Source organism: Rhinichthys klamathensis, unplaced genomic scaffold, assembly GCF_029890125.1.
Source record: "Rhinichthys klamathensis goyatoka isolate OS25496 unplaced genomic scaffold, OSU_Roscu_1.1 h1tg000748l_1, whole genome shotgun sequence".
In the NCBI taxonomy this organism is placed as follows: Eukaryota; Metazoa; Chordata; class Actinopteri; order Cypriniformes; family Leuciscidae; genus Rhinichthys; species Rhinichthys klamathensis.
Genome location: NW_026607157.1, coordinates 150,352 through 177,647, shown reverse-complemented (window position 1 = coordinate 177,647; position 27,296 = coordinate 150,352). Strand labels below are relative to the sequence as shown.

The following is a 27,296-nucleotide window of genomic DNA, read 5'->3' as shown; positions in this document are numbered from 1 at the left end:
ACATAGATGATCAAATAGAGACGGCGGACTCAAACACTGAGCGTTGTGTTTGTGCGAGCGCGTATGCGGTTCGCCCATCTGCGACTCTTCTATGCCCTCTCTGTATCTCTCGAAACAAGCTTTGTAACTTTCTGACCCCAAGCACAAAAGCCAGGGGCAGATGCGTGTCGTTTTATTCTTTACCCACTGCAGCTTCCTCTAGTCTCACACTGCCGTCTCCTCAGTGTCAACACATGAATCAAACAGGCCGTGAGGGAGCCCGCGCGGCTTTCATGTTTGTGTAACCATAGCTACGCATCTCTTTCCAATAGGTGAGCGCATCAGAGTTTGCATTCCTTTTTTTATATTTCAAATTCCACCTCATTAAATCTGCATGTTCGTGCGAAGGTGTTAGTGATGAGCGAGACAGTGTCATCTTTCTTTCGTAATATCATTCAAAGGCCTTTTAATGTTTTCAAACCTGTCCTTTCCCCTGCGTTTTTAATTACGGCTGTTGGCATGAGGAATGAGAGTGATTGTGAGAAGGAGGGAGAACTGGAAAAGGAGCATGGGGACGGCGAAATGAGCGAAAGATTTTGGCAGAAAAATGCGAACGCTAAGATAAAGCCAACATTTCTTTTACCGCTTAAGAGTGGGAGAACGTCCGTGCATATCCCTTCTGGCCGTGTGCTACATTATTAATTGTGTCCCTCTCTTCTCCATACAAGCGGACGGAGTCGCTCCTTCGTGCTCTTCTGACAGCTCTATGTAAATTGCTGGCTGGGGGCAATGACTTCACAAAGAAGGTCACCCCTCCTCCTCCGGTGCGCATAAATGAGCCTTTTATTCATTTTCGCATTTACAAGAAGAGGACGCAACCAGGCCCGGCATGGCAACCATTGCTGGAGTGACAGGACTACTGACATCTCCAAAATTACCTGCGGAAAGCATCGGCCAATTAAAGAAGGCCAAGGAGATCTGAGCCATCCATCAGGGGAGCGGAGTTGACATGCACTCTCACGGCCTGATCGACAACCGAGAGAGGTTTATGTATGTGTATGGGTGTGTATAAACGCACACTTGCGTTCCTCGTCTCTCTTGTGTGTTTTCTTTTAAGAGCTTGTGGTGGCTTGAGAATAAGCTCGGCTCTGATTCCTTTGCACACAGTTGGATGACGCTGATCAGTCGGAGTTTGGTATTATCTAATTGGATGCTCTTAAAAGCACTGCCTGCAACTGCAACCCTTTAAACATTTCAAATTAGATCGATAAATCAATCGCTTCAGATGAACTCTTTCCATCAGAGTGGAGAAAAAAAAAACACATTTATGGGCCCACGGGAGAGAGCGAAGACTCTCTTACTCTTGTTTTTTTCTCTCTCCCCCATTAGAAATCTCTTCCAGTGAATTTCCCAATGCAGAAGTGAAAGAGATAGATGGTTGAAATGTGGTCTGTTCCAAATAAAAAGCATGTAGAAGAAAGAGTGAAAGAGGGGAAAAAGGGATGCATCCACTTAAAGCCAAAAACACACACCTAAGCAGAAAAAGGAAAGGGAGGGGGGGGGGATAAGAGAGAGAGAGAGAGAGAGAGAGAGAGAGAGAGAGAGAGAGAGAGAGAGAGAGAGAGAGAGAGAGAGAGAGAGAGAGAGAGAGAGAGACTTTCTTTTATGTTGATGAAAGATAGCAAACAAAAGCAGCTCAAGGACATCCCCTGCTTTCAAACCTCTCCAGTTTTCCTAAATAATGCAAGAAAGCTCTAAAAATGAAATTAGGTTGAGTCGAACAGCCCAATTCTTCCTAATTACGGGGGGCGGGACACTTTTTAAAAACTCAGCTCATTCAGAGGGGGGGTAAGGTTGCTCTGCCAAAACCCATTCTAGGTCAAGCTGGCATGAACTGCGCACATCGCCGTAATACAACGCTGACTTCCTTTCATAGTGTGCTGACAGACAGAACTGATGAATGTCATAAATGTATAGCCCTCTTTCGCCTCTAATTGTGCCAACTTGGCAGGAAGCCCACGTTTCCGCGTGGCGATTGGCTGAGGGGCTCGAGCAACTCACTTTGATTGGTCGGCTCTGCAGTCTGAGAGAGGGCCGGCAGCGGCTGATCTTGTCTCCTCGCGTCCAGCGCTGGTTCAGGAGTTTCCCCCGGTACTCATTTTCTGTTTGAGAAGAGAGGGAGAGAGAGAGAAAGCAATAAATGAAAAAGAAAAAAAAGAAAAATGAAAATGAAGGTAAAAGACAGTCACGTCAGCATCTGCGCTGGCAGTTGGAAGAGTTTTTGCGGAGCGAGGCCAAAGGAGTGTTCGGTTCGAAACGCTGTAACGGACTGATTCAGCAGTGAAACGGCCAGATCATCTCATCACCTGTCCACCTGCATCTGAAACCAGCAGCCTCAGCACACGAAACACAACCCCCTCCGTCCCAACAGCAAGACACACACTCACAAGCTAGACTTTTACAGTGACATGCCTCCCCCCCCAAAAATATGTTCATTTTAATTCAGAAATTAAAAACTGTTGTAAATTACACTATAAACAGTTGCCTTGTCACTGATCCACATATAGACTATAGAAAAAAAGTGATATTTGCATTAACTAATATAATATATTGACAACACTATGCATTTATGTGTTGACTGAAAGGTGCTTAATGTCATATGTGTGAAGTGCCAGTTTGACAGGTCCTGATGGGGGCTGGGCCTTTTACACATGTGACCTATGCACTTCTAATTAAAGAGAGGCGAGAACTAAAAAAAAACCCTCACACTCGCACATACGCGCATGCATATGCATGCTAAAGCACCCCAGCTGGAAGCTCTGTCAGTCTGCTATTAGAATCAATCACTTTTGTGCATTTTTATTGAGCTTTTAGCAGGCAGGAGTGTAAGAGAAGGGAGGGGTCGCAAAGACAGAACCGTGCTGGGGGAGGGAATTTGGTCAGTAAATAATGAATCAACCATAAATCAGATTTTTTTCCCCTCCTCCTTTCTTTTTTTTTTTTTTTTCATCAGGGTAATAGTCCATCTCTCCATAAACCAGCAACCCAACCCCCCTCTGGCACACACATGATAGACATGCATGATAAAAAAGATAAAAGAATGTCCCAATAAAATCGGATCCCCTTGCTTGTGCTATCAAATGCAGGGCGTATTAAAATAATGATTATATTCATCAATGAGCACAAATCAGCCATTGTTCATGAAATCTCACAGCTGACACCCCGGTTCATAACTCGCTTTTGTTTAGCTGTCAACAGTACTGCAGGCAACAAACTCTTAAAAGTTACGTGAGAAAATCTTCTGTGGATTTCAACGTTGGAAACACATAAAAACATACCCTAACCCTTCAAGCTTTGCTTTTGAGATGATCAGAGGACATCAGAGAGCTTTGTGTTGTATCACAAAGATCTTGAATATCTCTGTCATGCCTAAAAGTCATATAAAAAATGTTTGTGCGTTGAGTAAAAATGATTTATGTGAAAGTTCTTTCAATATGTTTAAAAAAATATATAAAAATAATATATTATATATGCATATATATGCACACACACACACACATCAGAGTTCATCTTTATATATACTTCTATATAACACATTTTTTAATTTATATACATTTTAAACAAAAATGGTCCTTACTTTTTTTTAGTTGATGTGGCAATTTGTTTATATCAAAATACTTTTTGAAGCTATTGTTCCTTCCATTTGCAGTTTTAAAGAATTTGGGTTCTTTTATCAGAAGAATCATCGTCTCTATAATAACTTTTGTTTTCAGTTTTGGTATATTGTAGTAATAGGTAAGAAACATCTGCCATTCTCCTTTTGCCTCGCATGCTCTCGCCTGTGTCCTTTCTTTTACTTTCCTCTCTTTACCTTTATCTCAATCTGGTGTTTTCTTCCTTTAAAGGAGGCTTCCATCTGTTTCTTATTGGGCACTAAAACTCACCTCGCGCTCTCAGAGAGAGAGAGAGAGAGAGAGAGAGAGCGAGCCAAAGAGCAGGCGAGCAAAAGAGAAAGAGTTTGCTGTCAGTAAAAGAGGAGCCTTTAAACATGCCGAGCTTCTGACTCTGTCTCTCTCACTTCCCCCTCTAACATCTGCCCTTCTCTCTTAGCAAGCACAAAATAAACAAAGCAGGCAGATCTGATTTGCCTCCTAAAACTCAGCGCAGCAGCAGCAACAACAACCCAGAAAAAGACAGGCAGGATGCCAGTCATCAGAGTTTGAAAGCTGTAGGGCATTGTCAGTAAAAGCATTTCCAATGCCCCTTACACACACACTCCCACGCCGGCACGGAACAAAACGCTTATTTATCAACTTTCAGCCCTCCTCTAAAAAGTGACTACAACAGCACTACTGTGCATCCAACGCTCTCTCGCTTTTTCTCGTTCTACAAATTTCAAGCCAAATAAACAGAACCGCGAGGCGCAAAGGGCTCTTTAAAATCTCACTATAAACCCGGGCCGTATAGCCGACTCCACACTTTCCGGCCTTCAAAAATGGCACAGCCTCAATAATCCACCCCCTCTATAACCTTGATGGCTCAGGTGCCACTCATTCTAAAGGGAAAGGCAACATTAATAAAGCGAAACAGTTGACCCATCATTTACAGATGGGTTGGAGAGACTATTATCTGATTGGCTCCTGTGAATGTTCACTTTAAAGTATTACACTACAAGAGGAACAAGAGATTAATAAATGATCTGTGATAGGTGTGCTACTGCGAGACAGTCAAAGGAGACAGGGATGAGTGTAAACAAATCAAGAAAATCATGTCATGCAGCTGAAATCCATCATAGTGATGCCGAGTTGTCTGAGACAGGCATAAATCCATAGTTTAGATTAAATAGGAATGGATGCCTTCACGGTAATCCACGGGTGACACATCTGCACTCTGTGCTCCAGTTAAGCAGGATTTAACTTCAACTTTGTGATTAGAGAACAAGCAGAAAGCTCTTAGCAAGAGCAAAGGTGAAAGAATAACGCTGGCCCGCGAGACACACTCAAACCTAATTATATATATATATATATATAAAAAAACAATACCACCAAAATACATTTAACATTTGTGGTGCATTCATTGTATTATTCTTTTCAGAAGATTAAAAAATCGACTTGTGCCTGAGAGTCAGCAGCAAGTAATAAAATTAGATTCTCCTTCATGTCAAAACGAGTCAAAGTGCCTTTGAGAGCTACGGGCTCTCGTTTTTTTTCTTTTCTTTATGACACACCACGGAAAACACCATGACAACCACGAGCAGCAGAAAGAGGCCAACTCAGAGAGTGACTCTGCGTTAAAGGAGCAATGGCAGAATTCGCCTTTGTCAGGGCTTCTTAAATACACAGACACGCTCTCAATGATACGGACAAGAGGTTACATATCAATGTTCTTTAAAGCTTCTGTTTAGGTGTGCTTCCAGTCCTGTGGAAACTCAGTAACTTGATTCTAAAATGATTTGTTCAGAAATGTTCAGTGCCTCTGTTAGTAGGGCTGCATCCGAAATCACATACTACACAAACTCATACTATAAAGAACTTACTTTTTTAGTAGTAAATATTTGTTCAAAATAAGTACCTAAGATACCTGTGATTTTGGTCACAGCCTAGATATTTGTGCACGTCTTTTGGTGTCCAATAAGTGCGTCACTGAATCATTCACTCAACAGATTATTTTAAAACCCTGGGTCATTCACAAACAAAACGAGTCTTATTATTCTTATTATAATAAAATATCTATTATACTCTAATACAGTCTGCGTTCAAGTCTATTAAAAGAAAAATCTCCAGAAATAAATGTTTTAACATCATATGCATGACTTACATGATGAATAAAGTGAATGAACAAGATATCTTAGTTCATTCAGTGTCATGTCTTGTTCACAGGGACAGTTCACCCAAAAATGCTGTTATGATTTATACTCACCCTAGTTGTTCCGACCCTGTATGAGTTTCTTTCTTCTGCTGAACACAAAAGAAGATATTTTGAAGAATGTTGGTAACCAAACAGTTGACGGTAGCCGTTGACTTCCATAGTAGGAAAAAGAAAATACTATAGAAAGTGAATGGGTGCCATCAACTGTCTGGTTACCAACATTCTTCTAAATATCTTCTTTTGTATTCAGCAGAAGAAAGAAGCTTATACGGGTTATAACAACAGTAAATGATGACAGAATCTTAATTTTTGGGTGAACTGTCCCTTTAAAACTCGACTCGGTCATTCAAACGCGCGTGTTCGTTCAGGAGGTCCAACCAATGATTTTGCTTCTTCACATCTCGGGTTCGAATGACATTTGCTCGTGCCATAGTCAAATTTTAAAGGCAGGAAAGGCTTAAAAAAAGACACTAAAATGTAAATAAGGACATGTGGGCGACCGAGAAGGATTCTTAAAAGATTAGTTCTAAACACCGAACTTTAAAAGCAGGAAACCAAAACTTAAGTGAATTACATGTAAATCAGCACACGTGAGTGAACGAGAACGATTCGTTCAAAACACCGAAAGAAACAATGGCGCGCTTGTCGCGGAAGACTAAAACAGCACAAACATGCATTCTAAATCACCGATCAATTCAGCTGCACGCAATTCAGTGTTTCAAGGCTTAAAGGCTGCTCTAAATGGCACCTTTCTTCACTAATGATAGGGGCGACCCTGACCCTCGGCCCCAGTGGCGTGGCTTTCTGCTGTGCTCTGAATGAGAAGAGCGCAATTTGGCCCAGCTGCTCCATTCCACATGTTTATTACTCTCTCCTCTCCGGCAAATCCGTGGCACCTGCTGCAACACTGCATGCATCTTTATTTCCCCCACTTTTATATCACTAGTTTCATGTCCTATGGACTGAGCGATAAACAGCGCCTATTTTGAGCGTGTTGCGTCTTTGGACAACCAAAATGAGCATTAGGGTTGGTATATCGCAAACACCCCCTGTTTGAATATAATAGGAATTAATCCGCGGATAAGATTAAACGGCGATCTGTGAAGACACAGATTTCATGATGCGGGTGAAAAGAGCGTCTGCGTGCACCAGATGATCCGCTATAGTATCATTTGTATATAAGACTGAACACATTGTTCGGTTATATATTAACTGACAGAAATAATTAAGAAAACTCGCAAGGATTCCCCCCACCGCACAGATAGCAGCATCCTATTTTATTAAACTCTGGAGGTTCCTGACGACTGCGCAATTCTGCGCAATTTCCGCAAACAGATAGATAGGATCTTGTGAAAGTTATTACAAAACCAGTTTCTAGGCGAGCGAGATAAAATAAACGACTCCATGAATCAATGTTGCGCTCAGGTGACCTTTATTGTTCACAGTGCTGAATATCGTGAAGTGGATGACGCTAAAATGCGGTAGGCTACACAACATTAGCAGCAATATTTGTCAGTTGATAGGCTACATGTTAGGAGATGCAAGTGTTGTAGTCCTTTTTCGCTATATTTCTCAAAGCTTTGATAGATTTTCATACACATTAGTTGAGGAATCTACAACTTATCTCAAATATCAGGGCAAGTTGTATAACAGAAAACAAAGGCATTTTAAATTTAGTGCATGCATTTACTGAGGTGGTAATCAAATGTAGGCCACTCGTTTCATAATAAACATGTTAATTCACAGTGCAAACATTTGAATTCAAATCAGCAATTTTTTAAAAAAGAGCAGCCTTAACAAACAGTGTTAATCACTTTTGTCTCGTCTCTTTGCAGGTTCAGTTGAAGTATGATGGAAAGTGTTACCAGCCTCAAAGTTTGCTCTGCCATGTTATTTTCATGAGCAGATCTATCAAATTAATAAAGACAACCTGTTGATTTAGTTGACAGTATCAATCTGAAAGTTTTTTCAATTAACATCCATTAACACAAATCAAATTATAAAACAGAGATGAAATTTCCCTTATTTTCTGATCACGTAACTCCTTTATATTGTGACTTACAACTTCTATCTTCACCTCATGAGGGCAGTGCCTATGTATATGGTTATTCCACCCCTGTAGCTCATGTTTAATTAGTTAAACTGATGGTGTTACACATCAGCCTCTTGTACAACACTCCCTGTTCTCCTCTACACCACTGATAGTCGAATTATGGCTGTCATTGAGCCAGAAGCCCCAGACTATGAGAAGTTAGAAACACTTAAAGCTCACTAACTCCAGTTACTTTTATAGCATTAGGCTTCTGGCTCAAGGACATCCATATATAACAATAATAAAGAAATCCAATAAATTGTATATATATATAGCCTATATATTGTACACACACACAGTATAGGTTCACTGTTATTACATGATTACATCTGACTCCCAGATAACACACATTCACGTTCACTACGTCCACCATCTTGGTTGCAGGTGCTTTGATATTATACTTAATACAATAGTGAATGACTAACACATAAGCCGGAATACTGAGCAATATGAGACACAGACGCATTAATCACTCATTAGAAATGAACAGGGGTGGGGATGGATGCAGAGAACGGGCGTTATTGCTTCAACTCTCATGACTTTTCTTCTGCGCATCTCACCAGGGGCGGTTGACATTTAAAGAGAGCATCTCTCCACTCTGTTTTCTGCAGCAGAAAATCAAATGGCCACCCCTCCTTCTTCTTCTTCTTCCACGCCATTCGTGCACTCGGCCGGGAGTCCTGCGCTACGCCCATTGTTCGACCTTAATTACACAGAGCCATATGGAAGCAACTCCGTATGTGTGCCAAAAAGATGGAGATTTTATACAACTACATGACAGTGAGCACTTACAGTGCGATCACGCCGAACCCAGGCGAACATATCAATCGGGAAAATTATAAACACACAAGCACATCAACGCGATAAAGTGGATTAAGAAATAAACAGTTTTGACTAACGCACGCCGCGCGCATTAATCGGCACGCTATTTATGCGCGAGAATAAGAAGTCAGATATGGAATATTGACACGGCATTCCCGATTGATCTCGAGGATCAAACCAAAGTGAGAAAACAAATAGGCATCGCTGCGTTTGTACAAGAGCGCCATATCTGACTGTTTCTCCATCACTTTTACCATGTCAACTCCACACACTCTCCGCTGGAGCCTCTTCTAGCAGGGAAGCATGGACACACTCACTATCCTTTCCGAAACAGACCCGCTTGTAAGAACTATAAGCCAGCAAACATCTTACTTTAAAGATGATACAAATCAAGCGTCGATCAAACAAGTGCGATGAGGATAAAATATGAAAATAAAGCGACACCCTTCAACGTAAAAGCCATTAACCTTGATCTGTAGGGCATCTCGGAATGGGATGATCTAGATATGTAGTCTACATCCTTGGCTAGCAAATGATATATTAATACAGCGTGACACATTTATAATATCTTTTAACAACTCAACCCATGACTCTAAACCATGAGTTCAGATACATATCTCAAAGATCCTCCTGATGGATATTTTTCTTGGTAATCAACAAAAAGAACCAAAACTATTTATATTTCACATATAAAGCCAAATTACATGATCATGATTACCTGAGTGGGGAAAAATAATCCCGAAAGCTGCTCCGACAGACGCTTCTCTCGTCTTCGACGTGTATATTCAGTACGCTGTGAGACAGTTTGGGTTAAAATATCCCATTTATAGATTTTTCTAAAAGAAAACTAAACTCTACTTCAGTAGTATCCCGATAGATTCAGTGACAGCGGGGAAGAGATTCGGCTCTTCGCTGGTGCTGCTACGGACGAGCGAGGATCCAGAACGGGGCGGTATGAACGCTACTTGTTTGTAAGCAAAAACATGGCTTCATTTGCCTTTGTCAGCGAGAAAACGTAATATTGACTTACCTTTCCCTCATGAGCCATTGTCCCCCACCTCCTCCCTCCGCCCTTTGCCATGACATCACGAAAGCTGTAGTAAAACCTACAACATCGATGGGCTGGGCTTTGAATATCCCCCGCTATAACTCAACGGGCATGTGTACAGCCATGCACACACTATTTCAGACTCTTGTCTTTCTCAGTGCACACACACACACACACATGATCGCTCTCCCTCTCTCTAACACCCACACCCACGCTCCAACTACAAGGGATTTATACAAGTTCTCCTTTGTGCCAGAAACAAGATAATCATAAAGGTTCTGTAATGGTTCAGCAAAGGACCATCTTATTATCAAAGACCATGATAGCTCTCTATGGATATTGAGTCGGTTATGGTTCTTTTGAGATTAAAAACATTTTTGATATTACAATATATTCAGATCAGTAGCCTATATTTGCTTCTCAATCCCCTGAAGCACCCGTATATATGGTTTTCAAAATAACTAGAGAGTAAAAAGTACTTAAAAATGTTCTTCTGTCGCATATGCAAGCTTTATTTTCAAGAGTGACAGAAAAACGCTGGCGGATAAGTAGTAGAGCAAATGCGTGTTTAAAACATCAAATACCTCTTATAGTTCAGAGTGCGCGTCGGGTCGCTGTTACTTTAAATTCTAATAGCGTAAGCTGCTTATTTTACGCCCAGTGATTAATCTTTAATATCGCACAAAAGCATGCATATGTCGCTGGTGTTATCTGAACCCTCCCTCCTGACTCTTTCCGAATGGTACTGTCCAGTGCAGTGATTCACACAACACACATTTCATGGGCAATGCCTCACTGGTAAAGTTGTATTAGTAAAGACTATTACACAATACTCATTTATGTGTTATGCATTGGTATATATATATATAACTGTGCTGCCAAAAGAGTGGGAGGCAACACAAAATGGGACTTTAACACCGTACTGTCTTCTTCACTCAAAACAGACGAATGTAACTTGGAATGACTCCTAAATGCTGCACACACCGCTGTTGTGCTTTGTTGTTTTGTAACCATTAGTGAAAATGACAACCATTCATTACAAGCCATTTGAGAATATTCTCCACAAATGCCACTCTTTATCTTCTGTCTCCATGCTGCACACGGGGGGAATTTTCAAAAAGCCAACCTTCGCCTTTCAGAAATTCTATTAAGTTCTTATCTCTTTGCGGCAGGCTCTTTTTTGCTGTCCCATTGTTATGCATTGGAGCTGAAATCAATCACGAAGTGTCCACGCTGCATCAATATGATTTGAGTTGCCTCACTAACCGAGACACAATCCAATAAACAAAAGACAGAAGAGAAACCATACCTAAAAAATAAGTTACACTCCCCTGCCATAAGTACTTAGAATGAGATTCACAGTATCGAGGATGGGACACGAGCGATTGCTTCTTCAGCAGTCTCAATGAAAACTTTGAGAATAAATGGTAAGAGTAAACACAGGGAGCACACGTTCAACATTTGCGCTCGGCTAGGCTTCAGGACCCCAGACAGCGCTTTGGCCCAGTACCATGGACAGCGACCAGGGGGAAAAAGACACCCGCCGCTGCCTCTCTTTTGACAGAAACATTACGGTTGTGATGTGTTTTAACAGAAATGCTGAAAGGTTAAGCAAAATAATAAGATCGGAGACATTGTGCAATCATGCGTAAAATAAGATACACATGCATTGATCAGTGTTCAGTTAGCCTATTCAAAAACTTTCAATAGGGTCGACATTTTAAGGGAATTATGTCAACAGTTTCCTAAAACAAATATTTAAAAAAAATATGAATGTGCTGACGTGATGCATAACGACAGTCCTTATGTAATGTCGATGTACGATGTTCGTTCCGTTCCGAACTAAACTGCCAGTGTAAAGTTATATTTTTAAAAATGAGAGAAATCACTCCTTATTCTGAATTTTTTTTAGAATGCAGATTTTTTTTTTCTTGTTTGCAGATCAAAATGAATAGCCTAATACAAAAAAAGTACATCAAAAAGAAAATGTGTTTGATAAAATTACAAGAATGATGTTTGACAGGGAACGTACATTATTAAACATGTTTAATAAAATCTTTGTGTGGACGACTGGCAACAGCTGGTTCTTAAATTCTAAGACTAGAATCTTTAGACACCGCACACTACATGACTTTAAACGCCGACTGAGTGCAACTGGAACAAACTCGGTCCGTTTGAGCATGATCAGTCGTAACAACCAAATTACATTCATAATCTGTGTCCCCAGCTTAAAGCGATCGCTATGTTTACCTGCACAGGCGAACGGGCCTACGTTTACACTATAGTATACTATGACTAAATTGTAATCTAACTTTTGTGGCCACTGAAATTTTATATCAAATAAGGGTACGCTGTAAAATGTTTTCCGTATTATGCATTACAGCATTTGTATATGCATTAATTTAACTTGACAATCATTTCTGTCGTTAAATGTTCAGTTTTAAGAGCTTATTTTTTTTCCAATCAAATTCAAAGTGGTCAAAAAGCAGGTATTTAGGCAGGTTATAACGTCGACACCACTTTTTCTTTACAAATTAAAAGCAGAAATTAAGCTTAACTTTTTAATTTGTTTACAGTGTAACATCAGAGTATTTGGGACTATAACAATCACAGATGGAAAACTAACACTGTAAAAAAAAAATATGATCAATAAGTTATGACGACATATGTTTTTACATTGCTTTAACTCATCAAAATAGGCCTAAGTTAAGCAATTATCTAATTTTTTTAAAAGTCAGTTTAATGTAATTGCAATTGATATATATATATTTTTTTACAGTGAACATACTTTTATAGCCCTCTTGAATGTTAGCCAGTTGTGTCAATTCAAAAAGTCACAACTCGATTAAAGCTGTTCAGTGTCATAAACATATTGGTTTTAATTTCCTCAATATATCCAGAACTGTCCAATTGCGTTGCAACTCCACTGAAAACAATACACATTCTTTAACGCAGTGTGTCTCTGGAGCGCATTCAGGATGCCTGTATAAATATTGCATAAGGGAGTCAGCTGAGAGAGTGGGCCGGAGGGGCCCCAAACTCCGCGAATGGCCTTGACAGATGGAACAAGCTGACAGACAACAACAGAAAGAAAGTTTGAATGTGCCTCTGGGCTGGTATTGTGTCCGCCACAGTCCCCCGGGAAACAAACCGCCCTTTGTCTAAACACTTCAACAGCTCTGAAGTAAAAAAAAAAAAGAAAAAAAAAAGGTCTAGACAAGGTTCCTGAAAGTTATGATTTGTATAGATGTTCTATATATAGACCTCAGTACAACAAGCTTTCAACACATGCCTAAAGCGATAAAAAGGGAATGATAAACTATAAAGCCTCACAATAGCGAGTGAAACAAGAAATCTGATATGTATTCCGATAAACACTACACTATTGCATGCGTTAAATCATTAAAAAACAGTCATTAAAATAAATAGATAATTAGTCGAATATATTGTGTTAACGACTATTAACATAAAAACACGGTTCATATAAGATACAATAAATGCTGAGGCTATACACTGCCAAATCTCGTATACCAGCAGTCTAGCCAACTTTTTAGACACCTGTTAATCAACCCATTTTCGTTGTGTACAGTTAAAACAGCCAAATAGGAGACAGCGAAGTCTAACTGACCTAAAAAAGTCCCACACAGCTTCATGGTTGCGGCTCCGAGTTTCCCATAAGCGTCTGGCAAGTCCTGAGAAAGTAAACTTGAGTGGAAAAGTTGAGGACAAAATTACTCCAACTTCTCTTTGAAAGGAGCGAAGGAGGGGTGCCGGCTGACGTCAGAATGCTGCCCAGCCAATCAGAGACCAGAGAGTGGGTAATTGTATCCTACCTCCGCAAAACTCTCAGCCAATCAAAACAATTGTCTTCAGTTCTCAACAACAAAGCCTTTAGAATGCCAACAGAAGGGACTACCGGCAGCTGTGCGCTTTCAGCTTAGAAGAAGTTTCTCAACAATGCTAAGGGGGGAAATCATGCAGTCACAAACTATATCACACTGCAGAATAGTTTTGGTGCATTTGACTGTGAATCTCTGTTCATAATACAACCGATATCTATTGTATTTTTTTCTGATGTTAAATTGCATTTCCTATCGAAATCTCTCTCTAAGAATCCAAGTTATCCTTTATTAAAAGTTCATTAAAATTATATAGGCTATTTTGGTTAATTTTCAGTGTCACAATCACACACAGATCCACTCACACTCGAACTCACACATATTCTATCAAATGGCTTCCTTATAATATTGATAGTTTTAAGCTTTCTCCCTTAATCCCCTGTGGATGACATTTAATCTGGCCTTTAACAATAAAACAAATCACTTTTAATAAAAACAATTACTCAACAACCTCATCTGGTTACATTTTTGTAAAAGTATTTAAACAAAATGAGAGTACATGAGTATCTCCTCAACTTTAAGCTTTAAAGTTTATATTAAAACAAAAATACATATATTTGTCTTTTTATAGGAAAGTCACGTTAAAACTTCAAAAGAGTGCTTGTTTACTAAGGAGACAACAGTGCAGTGAAGAGTTTGAGATGAAATACATGCGATGAAGAAAACAATGAAAATATCAAGGTAAATAAGGTATATATATATATATATATATATATATATTTTTTTTTACTGTGCAGTTCTAATCAAGCCATAATTTTGTGTATTCAGGATACAATACAAGCTATGAAATCTGCAAGTAAAAAAGAAAAAGGAGGCCATACTGATTATTAAATCAGTATCCATTATCCATTGTGGTCGAAATCAGTGACTTACAAAAACAACAGAAAAGTCTATTCTCCTGTGATACACACATTACCACTGTTAGTAGACAGATACAACAAGAGTGTTAAAGAGGTCATTGAAGTCCACGAGGCCAAAAGTGCACAGAAACACCCACATGCATGAGCCTAAATGTTTGTAAGTGAGGCATTTAGAAAAAGCCGATTCTGTGTGGCCTTATTCTCTTTGAATTTCTCCCTGAGACCGAATTTCATCTTTAAGGGGCATTTATGAGGAAACCTGTGTATTAGTTCACAGTCATGATTTAAACCGCAACAAAACCGTGCAAAACAAAGCAGCCCAAGAGCGAGGATCATCTCTTTTTCAATGGAATTACGACTCCTCTTTTGGGCAAGAAATTCTCCCCTCCTAATTCGCTCACTCGTTTCTTGCACTCAGTTACATCATTAACACATACCTCTCCTTCAACCTCTTTCAAATGTGAAGCACCCGCTCACCCAAAACAAACAAAGTCCAGGAAATAAACGTCTGAATCGGGCGAGGGGGAAATGAGCAGCATAAGTGAAGGGTGTGGAAGTCCCCCAGTGGGTTTGGCAGGGTCTGGGCTCTCTTTTAGCAGATGGCTCCTCTGATAATCGTGTCCTCTCTAGGCCCATCTCCATGCCCCGACTCCGCGTTGCCATGGCGAGGGGGCCGGCAGAGAACATGTAATGCATTTGCTGCTTATTAAATTTGCCTTCTGACAAAGAGAGGCTCTCACTTAAAAACGAGAGCAGGCCCGGGCAGAGAAGAGCAGGCCCAATTCTCTTTATCACAGACTACCAGACGCCCTGCTGTATTCTTCCACTACGGCATACACTCATTGACCTATTAACTTCACGGCTGCCTCCTCCCCCCTCACTTATGAAGGTCTACACAGGCCCCCCTTTCGGGCTTCTGTGGAGTGAGGGTCTGTGCACCCCTTTGCCTGTGACCCCCCCCCCGACCTGTCGACATCATTGCTGCGCATGAGAGAGAGTTGGAGAGGCCGCCGCTGAACCGTGATGTGCCCTACAGCTGTCTGCGGCAGCACAAAAAGAAAAGAGAAAGACAAGAAAGGAGTGAACGTATGCACAAACCGCCTGGAAAGTGCATGAGTATGAGCGAGAGAGCGGGGCTGTACAGAGGATTCAGAGTCGCTGAGGCTGAGAACGGGAAATAATGCTGATTAACTGCAGCCTAAGGAGCGTGACTCTGAATGTGTGGAAACACGCAGGGAAAGTGAGGGCACTGGTCAATTAAACTAGGCTAACATTTCTGATGGTTCGAATATTTCAAACAACCCACATAAATCCACACCAAATTTGACGCTACTTCATTTTTTATGTGATTTTGATCATTCACAGGGAAATCAAAACCATTGTGGACAGACAGACAGATATAGTTAGATAATAAAAGACAGACAGACAGACAGACAGATATAGTTAGATAATAAAAGACAGACAGACAGACAGACAGATATAGTTAGATAATAAAAGACAGACAGACAGACAGACAGATATAGTTAGATAATAAAAGACAGACAGACAGACAGACAGATATAGATCGATAATAAAAGACAGACAGACAGGCAGACAGACAGATATAGATAGATAATAAAAGACAGACAGACAGACAGACAGACAGATATAGATAGATAATAAAAGACAGACAGACAGACAGATATAGATAGATAATAAAATACAGACAGACAGACAGACAGATATAGATAGATAATAAAAGACAGACAGACAGACAGAGAGATAGATCGATAATAAAAGACAGACAGACAGACAGACAGATAGATATAGATATACATATAAATAGATAGATAGACAGATAGATAAAGAGATAATAAAAGATAGACAGGCAGACAGATAGATAATAAGATAGACAGACAGACAGATAGATAGATAGACAGACAGACAGATAATAAAAGATAGACAGACATACAGATAAGATAATTAAAGATAGAGAGAGACAGATAGATAGATAGATAGATAGATAAATAAAAGACAGACAGACAGACATATATAAATAGATAATAAAAGACAGACAGACAGAGAGATATAGATATACATATAAATAGATAGATAGATAGATAGACAGATAGATAAAGAGATAATAAAAGATAGACAGACAGACAGATAGATAATAAGATAGACAGACAGATAGATAGATAGATAGACAGACAGACAGATAATAAAAGATAGAGAGACAGACAGATAGATAAATAGAAAGATAGACAGACATACAGATAGATAATTAAAGATAGACAGAGACAGACAGACAGACAGATAGATAGATAGATAGATAGATAGATAGATAGATAGATAGATAGATAGATAAATAAAAGATAAATAGACAGACAGACAGATAGATCAGATCAGTTTGATTTATTTCAAGTAATGAAAAGTATAATGATTTTAGATAAAAAATAAAAGAATAATGTTTTTAGTTTTAGTTAACGATAATAACCCTGGGTAACCCACCGACTCTCATTTGGTATTCCTATAATTTCTTATAATTATTGACAAATTTTTCTGTTACATGTACATTCTTCATCATCATCATCATCACCATCATCATCATCATCATCATCATCATCATCATCATTTTTTTTGTTTCATTTTAGTTTTAATTCCAAGTCCATCATTATTGTTATTCATTTTTTAAATGAATTATTTACATTACATTAATTATTTATTTTTCTCAAGATGCTTACAGGGCAAAAAAAAAAAGAAAAAAGAAAAAAAGAGTCCTTCCCCCTTCGTACGCAAATCCATACATGCTAACAAAACAAGTTTGGTCTTTGTTTAAGTTCCATGTCCATCACTGTCTCTTCATTTCCCCCAAAATGCTCACAGGCTAAAATGCCTCTTTTTTTTTTTTTTTTTTTTTTCAGCCTTTGCAGAATCCCTCCTCCTTCATAGGCACATTCATTCACACTCCCGCAACCCAGTGTGGTCTGGGTGCCAGCCTACATGATCGTCACCCCCGATCTCACAGCATTGGGTGTGGAACCCCAGCGCCAGTCAGAGAAGGGTCAGAGATGCCAGAGGGCACAGAGCCACAGTCTGTCTGCCTCCCTCCCTCCTCCCTTTCCTCTCACTCTCTCGCTAGGACATGTCCTTCCCCAACACCCCCAAAGCCACTTTTCCTCCTCCCTCTCTCACCCCTCCTTTCCCTCCCCTGTCCGAATGGCTGGGTGATGAGTAAACACAGACAGAGCTCCACAAGCACGGCCCGGCTTGCTGCCTCATTACAATCACAAAGAGCTGCCACACTTTTGGGTGGAGCCTGTGGCCGCGGGAGGCTCTGGGGCCTTTAAGTGAGTGGCATACTTAATAGGCTTTGTGTAGGAGAAGAAAAGAGAGTGAAAGGGGAGAGAAAGAGAGCAGGCCCAGCTGTCACGGCACACTAGATATCAGTCTGCCACAGAACCACTCTTCCACTTTTTACCCCTCCCTTTTTTTTCTTTTGCTGAGGTATGGTTTTAGACGCACAGGAAACGGAGCGTCTGAAGGGAAAAAAAAGAAAACACATATGTGCACACACACACACACACACACACACACAAAAGAGCTGTGTGGGCAGTATATGGATCAAATAATGCCTTCCTGGCTGAATGTTCTACATTCTGTTATACACATCAGAGACTGAACTTTCTGACAGAAAATGCGGAACAAAACATCTCCCTGAAGAACAACTTTTTCATCCAGTCATAACTATAAAGGGATAAAACAGCTTTAAAAGCTCAAACATAAAGTTTTGTATTCAGAGAGATCAATCCTTTGGATATAAAACTGGATATCAAATCAAAGTTTCTGAAAGCGAGTAGCTTTCATGAAATCCTTTTGGGAAGTTGACGTTTTGTGATGTGACGATCTCTACACCATCAAAAACTATTTCAAGCAGCATTTTTCTTATTTGGTTTTGCTAATTATTTTCATGCAGCTTAATATGAACTAGAAAATTAGAAAATGTAGAAATTGTCGCACACATGCAGGGCCAATTAAAATTCATAACGAAAGCCGAAATTAAGTGATCAAGTCAAAAACTTGGTACAAAAAAGGGTCACCAGTTCCAGGAAGACACGAGTTATATTATACATTCATATAGATTTTAAACTAAAAACTTGATGTTGACTAAAAAATGCTATTGGAATTTTGTTTTAATTAAAACAATTTAATTTGAAATTGTTTAATGTTATTTCAAACTTATATATCTAATGAGTTAATACATTGCTTTTGTTGATTTATTATTCGACAAAATAGACTATTCTACAAAGTTTTGAATTTATTTTGTATAAAAAAAGTCGATATCTATAATTATTGTTCTTTATAAAAAACACTACCTATTCAAGTATTTAATAAATAAAGTTCATATAGCCTAAAAATGAAACCCAGACATCACAACAAAGATCACTGTATATAAAGTTCATTGTTAATTCCCAAAACGACAGACAGTCAGACAGAGTAAACCTATATTTAGGTGTACATATGCTGGGACACAATAGTCTGTGCTTACGAGCTGCTGCTCAAAGCAGGTGGCGAAACCCACAAATGTGTGCTGTTGTTTGTGTAATCTGTGTGATTGTGGTGGGCTGCTGCTAAGCCCTGCTAAATCAGCTTAGCACATGTCCTGCCGTGGAGGAGGCTTGTTTTAAAGACCCCCCTCCCGAAGCACCCGTCCTTTAGGAGCGCGAGAGAGGAGTCCAGACACTGAATCAAAGATTATTCTCTGTGGATGACACTCCTCACATCTCAGAGGACTCCCGAGCTTGCACATACGGCCAGACTGAGCCACACACAAATTAGGTGTTTTATGTGTACATGCATGTAATTATAAAGACAAAGACGGATACATAACTATGCAGGCATATATAGACTGATTTAAGTCTATTTACTTCTAAGTCAAGTTACTTCCATAATTTACATGAACATTTATGAATTATTTTCTTATTATTTTACAAGTGGAGTTGATCTTTGAGATTAATAAAGAGCAAGAATTGCAATAAAGTGATTGAACTCAAGACTTGGGATGACCTAATTTTGTTTTAATTAAAGCAAATCAATTAAATTTTATATTGTTTAATGTTATATTTTTAATACTTATATTTAATGATTTAATATTTTTGTTGTTTTTTGTTATTTAACAAATCCAGTTCACGCTACAAAGATTATAAAAATTTTAATTTTTTTTATTTAATTGTTTATATGTATATATAACAATTTGTTTAATTGTATTTTACTTTGTTGATTCTTTATATATTTTTTATAATTATTTATTATGTATACGTTTCTTTTTACTATAGTAATTATTTAACATTTTTTTTAGTTTAGTTAAATATTTTAGTATACACTAAAAAAAATTATTATTATTAATATAATTATTATTTTATTTTACTTTGTTGATAATGCATTATTTTATAAGTAGGATTTTATAAGTAATATTTTATTATTTTATATGGGGATTCATGATAAAAATGTCAATATTCAAAAGCAAAAATGTCACTAAACTTGGAATTACCTCATTTTGTTTAAATTAAAACAATTTGTTTATTTATTTATACTTTCCTTTTGTTGTTTTGTCATTCAAGAGTAGTTTACTTTTACTGTAGTTACTTTTATTAAAATATGATTTATTTCATTTTTATTTATGTTTTTTTTTTTTTTTTTATATTTAAATGTATTTTACTGTTAGTATTCTTATTGTATTTTAATGCCTAGGCAATACAAATGTAACATTTTTTTTTTTTTTTTATATATTTGTCACAGCCGTAAAGCACAGTAAATTGAAATTGAGAGGGAGGGAGACTTAGAAAGAGATATGAGGGGTTATAAAAACCCTTCTAGAAGTTGTAAATCCCCTGAAACACAACTCACTCCGCATCTCCAAGACCCCCTAAACACCCCATCGCTCCACCGCCTCCTTCCGCCACACTACTCCAGACAGAACAGAGGAAGAATTAAGACAAGAGTGAGTGAAAGTGTGAATGAAAGGGGGACACCTGGAGCAGGACCCTGTAGTGCTCTACACTGAGGGGTATTGTAGACTAATAACAGGGCTGCAGTGTGCGTGTGTAAGTGTGTGGTTGCCTAGGTAACACACTCAGCTGATTGAAGGGTTATGGGGTGAGGAGGGGGTGAATGTTTAGAAAGCATCTGTATGCAAATGTCATTATGGTATAGAGATGTTTGGAGAGGCCAGAGAGAGAAGAAAGGGGGATAGAGAGATGAATGGATGGAAGGACGGATAGTATCTACAGAAACTCTCCACTGACGGATGCTGCTGGTTGCAATCTAAATCCATCAAGAAAATAAGACACTTCACTTAAAAGGCCTCATATACAGCCTCATATTAGCAGACCTCTGAAAAGACACTGCACAATATCTGTCCATAATGAACTCGCATTAAAAAGCGCCATTTATCTTTGAGGCGCTGCCATATAAAAATAGATATTGAACGTTAAATTAGATTAGGCATAAGATTGGAGTTGGAGTGGGAGACGTTTATTAATGTCTTGTTATCTTAATTTTATGTTGTTACTTATTTTTTTATCTTTCATGTTACACATGACGTGGATTCGACTGTACTCTGAAAAAAGTCAGAGTCCGTGTCAAATTCGAGTACAAGTCCACCCGAGTGCATTCGAGTTCATTCATAATTGTCAAAGACAAAGTCCGAGTCCAGGTACCCCAACTCTAATAAGACCAAAGCACCTAACATGTATTTCATGTGTTGTTTTGTGACACATTCGCTTGATTTGATTTCCTGAATACTAAAACTGAATGGGCAGGAACCAAAAACAAATTCCAGTTTTTAAACCTGCATCACTTATTTTGTGATGAAGCAACACAGACTGTTCTTTTTAGTGATTCAGAAGCATAAAGCATGAAGTCGAATCCTGAACAAATGATTCTTTTTAGTGAATCAGAATCATACAACGTGATCAGTGTAGTCAAATCCTGACCAAATTATTTTAATGAATCAGTTCTTTTTACGGAATCAAAAACATAAAACGTGATCAATGTAGCCGAATCCTGAACAAATGACTCTAATTAATCAGTTATTTTAAGTGATTCAAAAACAAAGCATGATCACTGTAGTCGATCCCTGAACAAATGAATCTAATGAATCAGTTCTTTTTAGTGAATCAAAAACATAAAATGTGATCAGTGGTCCACAAATTACATTAGTTTTGTGAGAAATGTTTTGAATTCATTTATTGAAAGGATCTCATTATTTGTCAATGGAATTGCATTTCTTTCTTTTTTGAAACTCATTAGAACTACTAAAATAATCCTTCAGGAACCAGAAGGAATTGTTACATTCAGAATCATTAGATTCATCACGATTCCCTATTCATGAATCCAGAGCTGAACAGATCGGTCTAAATCACACGTAAAAGCATTTTTTCCTTAACAGTGGCTTTTAATTTAATCCAACAATTAATGACAATAACAATTAGAAACAGATTTATGAACGATTCGCACAGAAATTCATTCTGCTTGTGTTTCATGAATGAGGCCCAATGAGGCCTGTTTTTGTTGGTACTGTGTAATATTGTTTAATTTATCCCACCTACGGAAGTAAACTCCGAAATCAAATCAAATCAAACCAAAAGTGTTCCTTTATGACTCCGCTAATCTCTGCCAAAGTAATTCGATTTTCCTACGCACAATAAAAAAAACATGTGATGCAACCAATACCTTTGCCACTAATTCAAGCCGTGATATTTGTTCCAGTGCAGCAACAAATGCTAATATGTAGCAGCTTTTAACTCTTTGAAAAAGGAAGATTTGTGTGGAGCGAGTCATTACCTAACACCTTTTTTTTCCCTCCGCGATAGCTATTTAATGACAGGTATAGCCGAAACAGGCTTTTTCGTTCCTTACGAGGAAAAGAAAGTAGCTGTATGCAATAAAAGCGCTGACGTAAATAGTTTTACACACACTTCTCATAAAATCCTTTAGTGAGATGCATCTCCACAGAGAATGAGGGAGAGAGAAAGACAGCAGTAGGTTTTTTTTATGTGCTGCTCTCACTTAATGTACTCAGTAGCAGTGCCTGATGGGTAATTACAATAGTCACAACACAGATGGGGGGCAGTGTCACCATGGCCTTAAGCGCGCCGGCCAGATGAATAAGCGATGACACACTCCTGAATGCCTATTTCCCCGTAACAAACGGGCAACATCATTAAAACCTACATGGAAAACACATCTCGTCCTGTTCCTGCCCTCCATTAACATAGTCTGACTCTTTATATTTGTATTTCTCCTCACAATTACCCTTTGTTGGGTTCTCGCTAAAAAAAACACCTCTTGCTTCTTTTGACTCTCTATCGAACACCGGATGCAGGTTTTGCACAGACGGATTTGCCCTCTCTCTCTTTTTGTATCCCTCTCATCAAAGCTTTTGTCCAGGTTAAGGTCTTAAAAGAGACAGACGCAAAAAGAGTCAGAAAGCGAGAGAGAGAGAAACTTTTGAATAATTCATGGTGGCCTATAATGAAGCGCGGTCCACTCTTTAAAGTGTTTGGTGTGTAATGGAGTTTCAGACACACAGCTATCATTTTCTCTTAATGGCGCTTTCTGGGCTGCTTGCTGTGACCCTCTCCGCACACACACACACACACACACACACCAGCAAAGGCGATTACCGACAGCTGCTGGAGTTTCGAAGTGGCCAAAGTGGGCAATTTTCTCAATGCCATTTAAACAACAAACACAGCAGCGTTTTTAAAGAGAAGAGCGGATGGTGGGGGGAGAAACGAGGAGGAGTTTGAGAGAGAGAAGGTGATGGTGGCCATTGTAATTCAGGACGAGTGAGTAAGCGTGCATAGCGGGGGGTTCATTAGGAGAACTCCAGGTTGAGTGTGTACATGTTCACATCTGGCCTGAAGTTGACTGCATCCTGCGCACAAGCTGCTCGGTGTTCGCATCTCTGATTCATTCTCCACGTATATGCGTCCGTTCCATGTGTGACAGCGACATGGAATAATTACACATCCAGCTGCTTTAAAGTCAACATGAAATGGTGTTTACAAACCATTTTAGTCCGGTGATGTGACATTTCTGAATGCAAGAGGACATTCAAAAACATTTGAAAAACAATTTCTGAATTAAAATTAATCTTGGTATTATTATTTTTTAAACAAAGCCAAAAATGCCAGGGTGATATGTGTTCCGGAGAGTATTCCTTTTTTTTTTTTATTAAACAACTTTTCTTTGGAAAATTAAATCAAATGAATAACATGATTCATTGTTTATTCATATTTGAGAATTGTTTTGTACCCCAAAACAAGTGGAAAAAACAGAAACATAAAACCCTGCAGGCCCTCATGACAATAAACTCTCAGATAATTTGAACTTTTTATGTCAAGGCAAAGTTAATTCAGGACAGGTTATAAAAAGTTATGCGGTGAAACTCATGCACGCACACACACACACACACACAAATCGTTTTAGGCTACCTAAAAAAAACACATTTTATTTATTTATATTTTAAAAGAATCATTAGGATGTGCACTCTCGTTTTAAAGGTGTAAGGAAGATATGTTATTGCTTTTTACTTGATGACATTTTTACACTTTTTACACTTACATGGCATTTCTAGAATTAAACAAACTTTTCTTGAAAAATTTATAAGAGTTTTTAAAAACCTTATAAAACTAACATGAATACAAATCAGTTTTATTTGAATGCGTCCTTGCTAAAGTGTAACTCCACAAGTACATACCGAGTAATGTTCTTAATATAGGTTTAGGGTTTGGTTTTGTCTTAGTTAAGTTTAGTTTAATTATGAATATTTTACCTTTCTTACTATAGCAAATGCATGTAACGTGTAACAAGGACACATTAGAAATAAAGAATTACCAGATTTTTTAAAAAGGAAAACCTTTTCTTGATCATGGACTCTCTTTTATGTCACTGAGCCAAAACATTGGAATAACACACACCGTTGAATAATGCACAAGAAGGAATGTGCATTATCAAAGTAAATAGGGTCAATTTTGATTTCATGTTGACTTTAAACTACAGGTCTTTGGTATCTAAAAATCAGCATCAGGGAAATACAGGCCGTAAATCCCCTAGCATGACCCTCCCGGATGAAATAACAGCTTTGTTTGGTCAGTGAAGGGGCAGCAGATTGTGTGGAGACTTCCAAACTAAACTAATCCCTTCCTAGAACAGCGAACAGCTGTTCTGGTGCTGTGGTCAACACCAAACCACACACACACACACACACCTCCGAAGGCTAATATTTGCTCTATTGATGCTGCTGGTGTGACCACAGCAAAGTGCAAAAACAAAGAATCATTAAAATGCGCCACCGCTCTCATCCCTCTAAAAGGCCAGTTATAAATTTTAAATTAGCAATAAGGGAGTTTTTTCTGTATTTTTTCATTTCTTTTAGGAATTTAAGACTTTCATTATAGTACGGAAGAATGATCAAAGTATTTTCCCTTCATCTCTCTCACTTTTCTCTCTATTTTATTGACAAGTCAGGTTGTTTTTCATCTTTTGCTGCCTATTTGTTCCTCCTGTATAGTTCCACATGACTGCCTCTGATTGAACAGAGACCATCAGACCATCATGGATCTCTCTTCCTGTCTTTTCGCACACATACACACAGTTTTGAAGCTATATTACTGAAGACCACTCACATAATGTTTTTCACACTAAGATAATCATATTTAATATACCCTATTAACCGATACCTCACAGAAACCATTACATCAGTAGATTTAAAACTGAACATGATTTAAAGGCCTTTTTAAATAGTGAGGAACACTTTAAATGTCAACTCAGTTTCCAACATGTCTAAACTACATTTGTGAGCACATTTTTTTAAATGGCCCTTTCAGGCAAAGGTAAACCTGCACGCACACGCACACACACACACACACACACACACACACACACACACACACACACACACACACACACACACACACACACACACACACACACACACACACACACACACACACACACACACACACACACACACACACACACACACACACACACACACACACACACACACACACACACACACACACACACACACACACACACACACACACACACACACACACACACACACACACACACACACACACACACACACACACACACACACACACTTGTAACTTGTTTTGCTGTAGAGTTCATTATAAGAAAAAAAAGTGAACTTTAACCCCCGATTCAATTTGCCAGGTGAGCGTGCAAGATTTGAGTGCTGTGTCTGTGTGTGTGTGTAAGCGTGGAGCACCTGTAATTTGAGGCTATAACTTCCTTTTGTGAGCAGGAAAGTTTGTGTTCTCTCTCTGGTCTTTTGTGCCGATGAGTTGAGTGTAAGTAAATAGCGCTCGCGTGGAGGAGACAAAGACTTCAACCTGCACCTGCCGCTTTGAGTTTACAGAAGAGAATTCAGTCCTCTTTTAAAAACCATTAACCCATGCTCACCTCTTTGTACCTCTTTTCTCTTTTTCACTTTCCACACACTGCAGGACTCCAAGCCGAACAGTAGTACAATTAAATGTGAGCTTTACATTCCCTTTTCATTAACTCTGAGTATTTTCAAATTCGCTTCAAAACCTAGGTCACCGTGATTTTGCCAAGTAAGACATGCTATTTTGTTGATCCTGGAATATCATTCCTGTCACAAAATTTTCCTAACCCCATCCCTACACTTAAACCTAACCCTAATCATAACTTATCCCTAAAATCAGTAAATGACAGGTGAATAACACTGATGTATGAAGCCCCTAAGCCCCTATGTGCGTTGATCAATGTTTTAAAATAAATCTGTTCATCATATAAACTGAACACGTGTCTTCGTCTTTATAAACTTTTTGAAGCTTTTTGGGTGAAATTGATTTTCAGTGAAGGGAACAAAATCTCTCAGGATTCATCAAAACTATCTTAAATATGCGTGTCGAAGATGAACAAGTCATATAGGGTTAGAACAACATTATTAGAATGAGTAAATTATGACAGAATTTTCATAAGGGTAAATATACTTCTGACACTTCTAATGTACCCCAGAAGCCACTGTGAAGACATAATATTTATAATATTATTATAAATGTGCTCTGGACAGCATGGTGTTGCATTGTGACTAAACATTTATAATGAATAATTTGAAATAACCCATAACAGAAAAATAAATAAATAAATAACCCATAACAGTACGGCTCCTTATTATGTGTTATTTCAAGGATGAAATTACCAAGTCAAAAGAAGTGCTGTCAAATGATTATGAATATTACTACACCGTAGGCTACTCATATAAATATTATAGGCATAATAACATGTTAGTGCGATTGTTCCTATTGCTTTATATGAGATTTTTTTTTTTTTGGTTTAGTCACTGGTGTTGCTGGCAATGTTTCTGCCCAAAGCACAACAATTCAACATACTTTTTAACATTATTATCATATACACTAACGGTCAAAACTTTGGGGTCTGTAAGAATTTTTGTTTTGAAAGAAATGTATATTTCCATTCAAGGACAATCAAAAGTGGCAGAAAAAGACATTTAATATTGTTACGAAACATTTCTATTTCAAATGAATGCTGTTCTTTTGAACTTCATATTCATCAATGTATCCTGAGAAAAATGTGAAAGTTTCCACAGAAATATTAGTTCACGCACTTTTCAAAAGCCCCGCCGATGTTTAAATCCTTGTGTTCGCATGAGACGGTTTCTTTCT

At 38.5% G+C, this 27,296-nt stretch overlaps 1 protein-coding gene across 2 annotated transcripts in view; it reads right to left on the bottom strand.

Moving 5' to 3' along the window:
• The window catches only part of myt1b (myelin transcription factor 1b), a 103,829-nt gene that overhangs the window by 28,340 nt on the left and 48,193 nt on the right, over positions 1 to 27,296 (bottom strand). Inside the window, exons 1-2 of one of the 2 annotated variants that reach the window (XM_056242731.1) lie at positions 13,438 to 13,555; positions 2,041 to 2,141 (exon numbers count right to left, since the gene is read on the bottom strand). In XM_056242731.1, the coding sequence (XP_056098706.1) occupies positions 2,041 to 2,141; positions 13,438 to 13,462 (126 nt within the window). In that variant the 5' untranslated portion in view covers positions 13,463 to 13,555. Of the gene's footprint in view, positions 1 to 2,040; positions 2,142 to 13,437; positions 13,556 to 27,296 lie in introns of those variants that run through there. The other variant, XM_056242730.1, reaches the window with a different exon arrangement.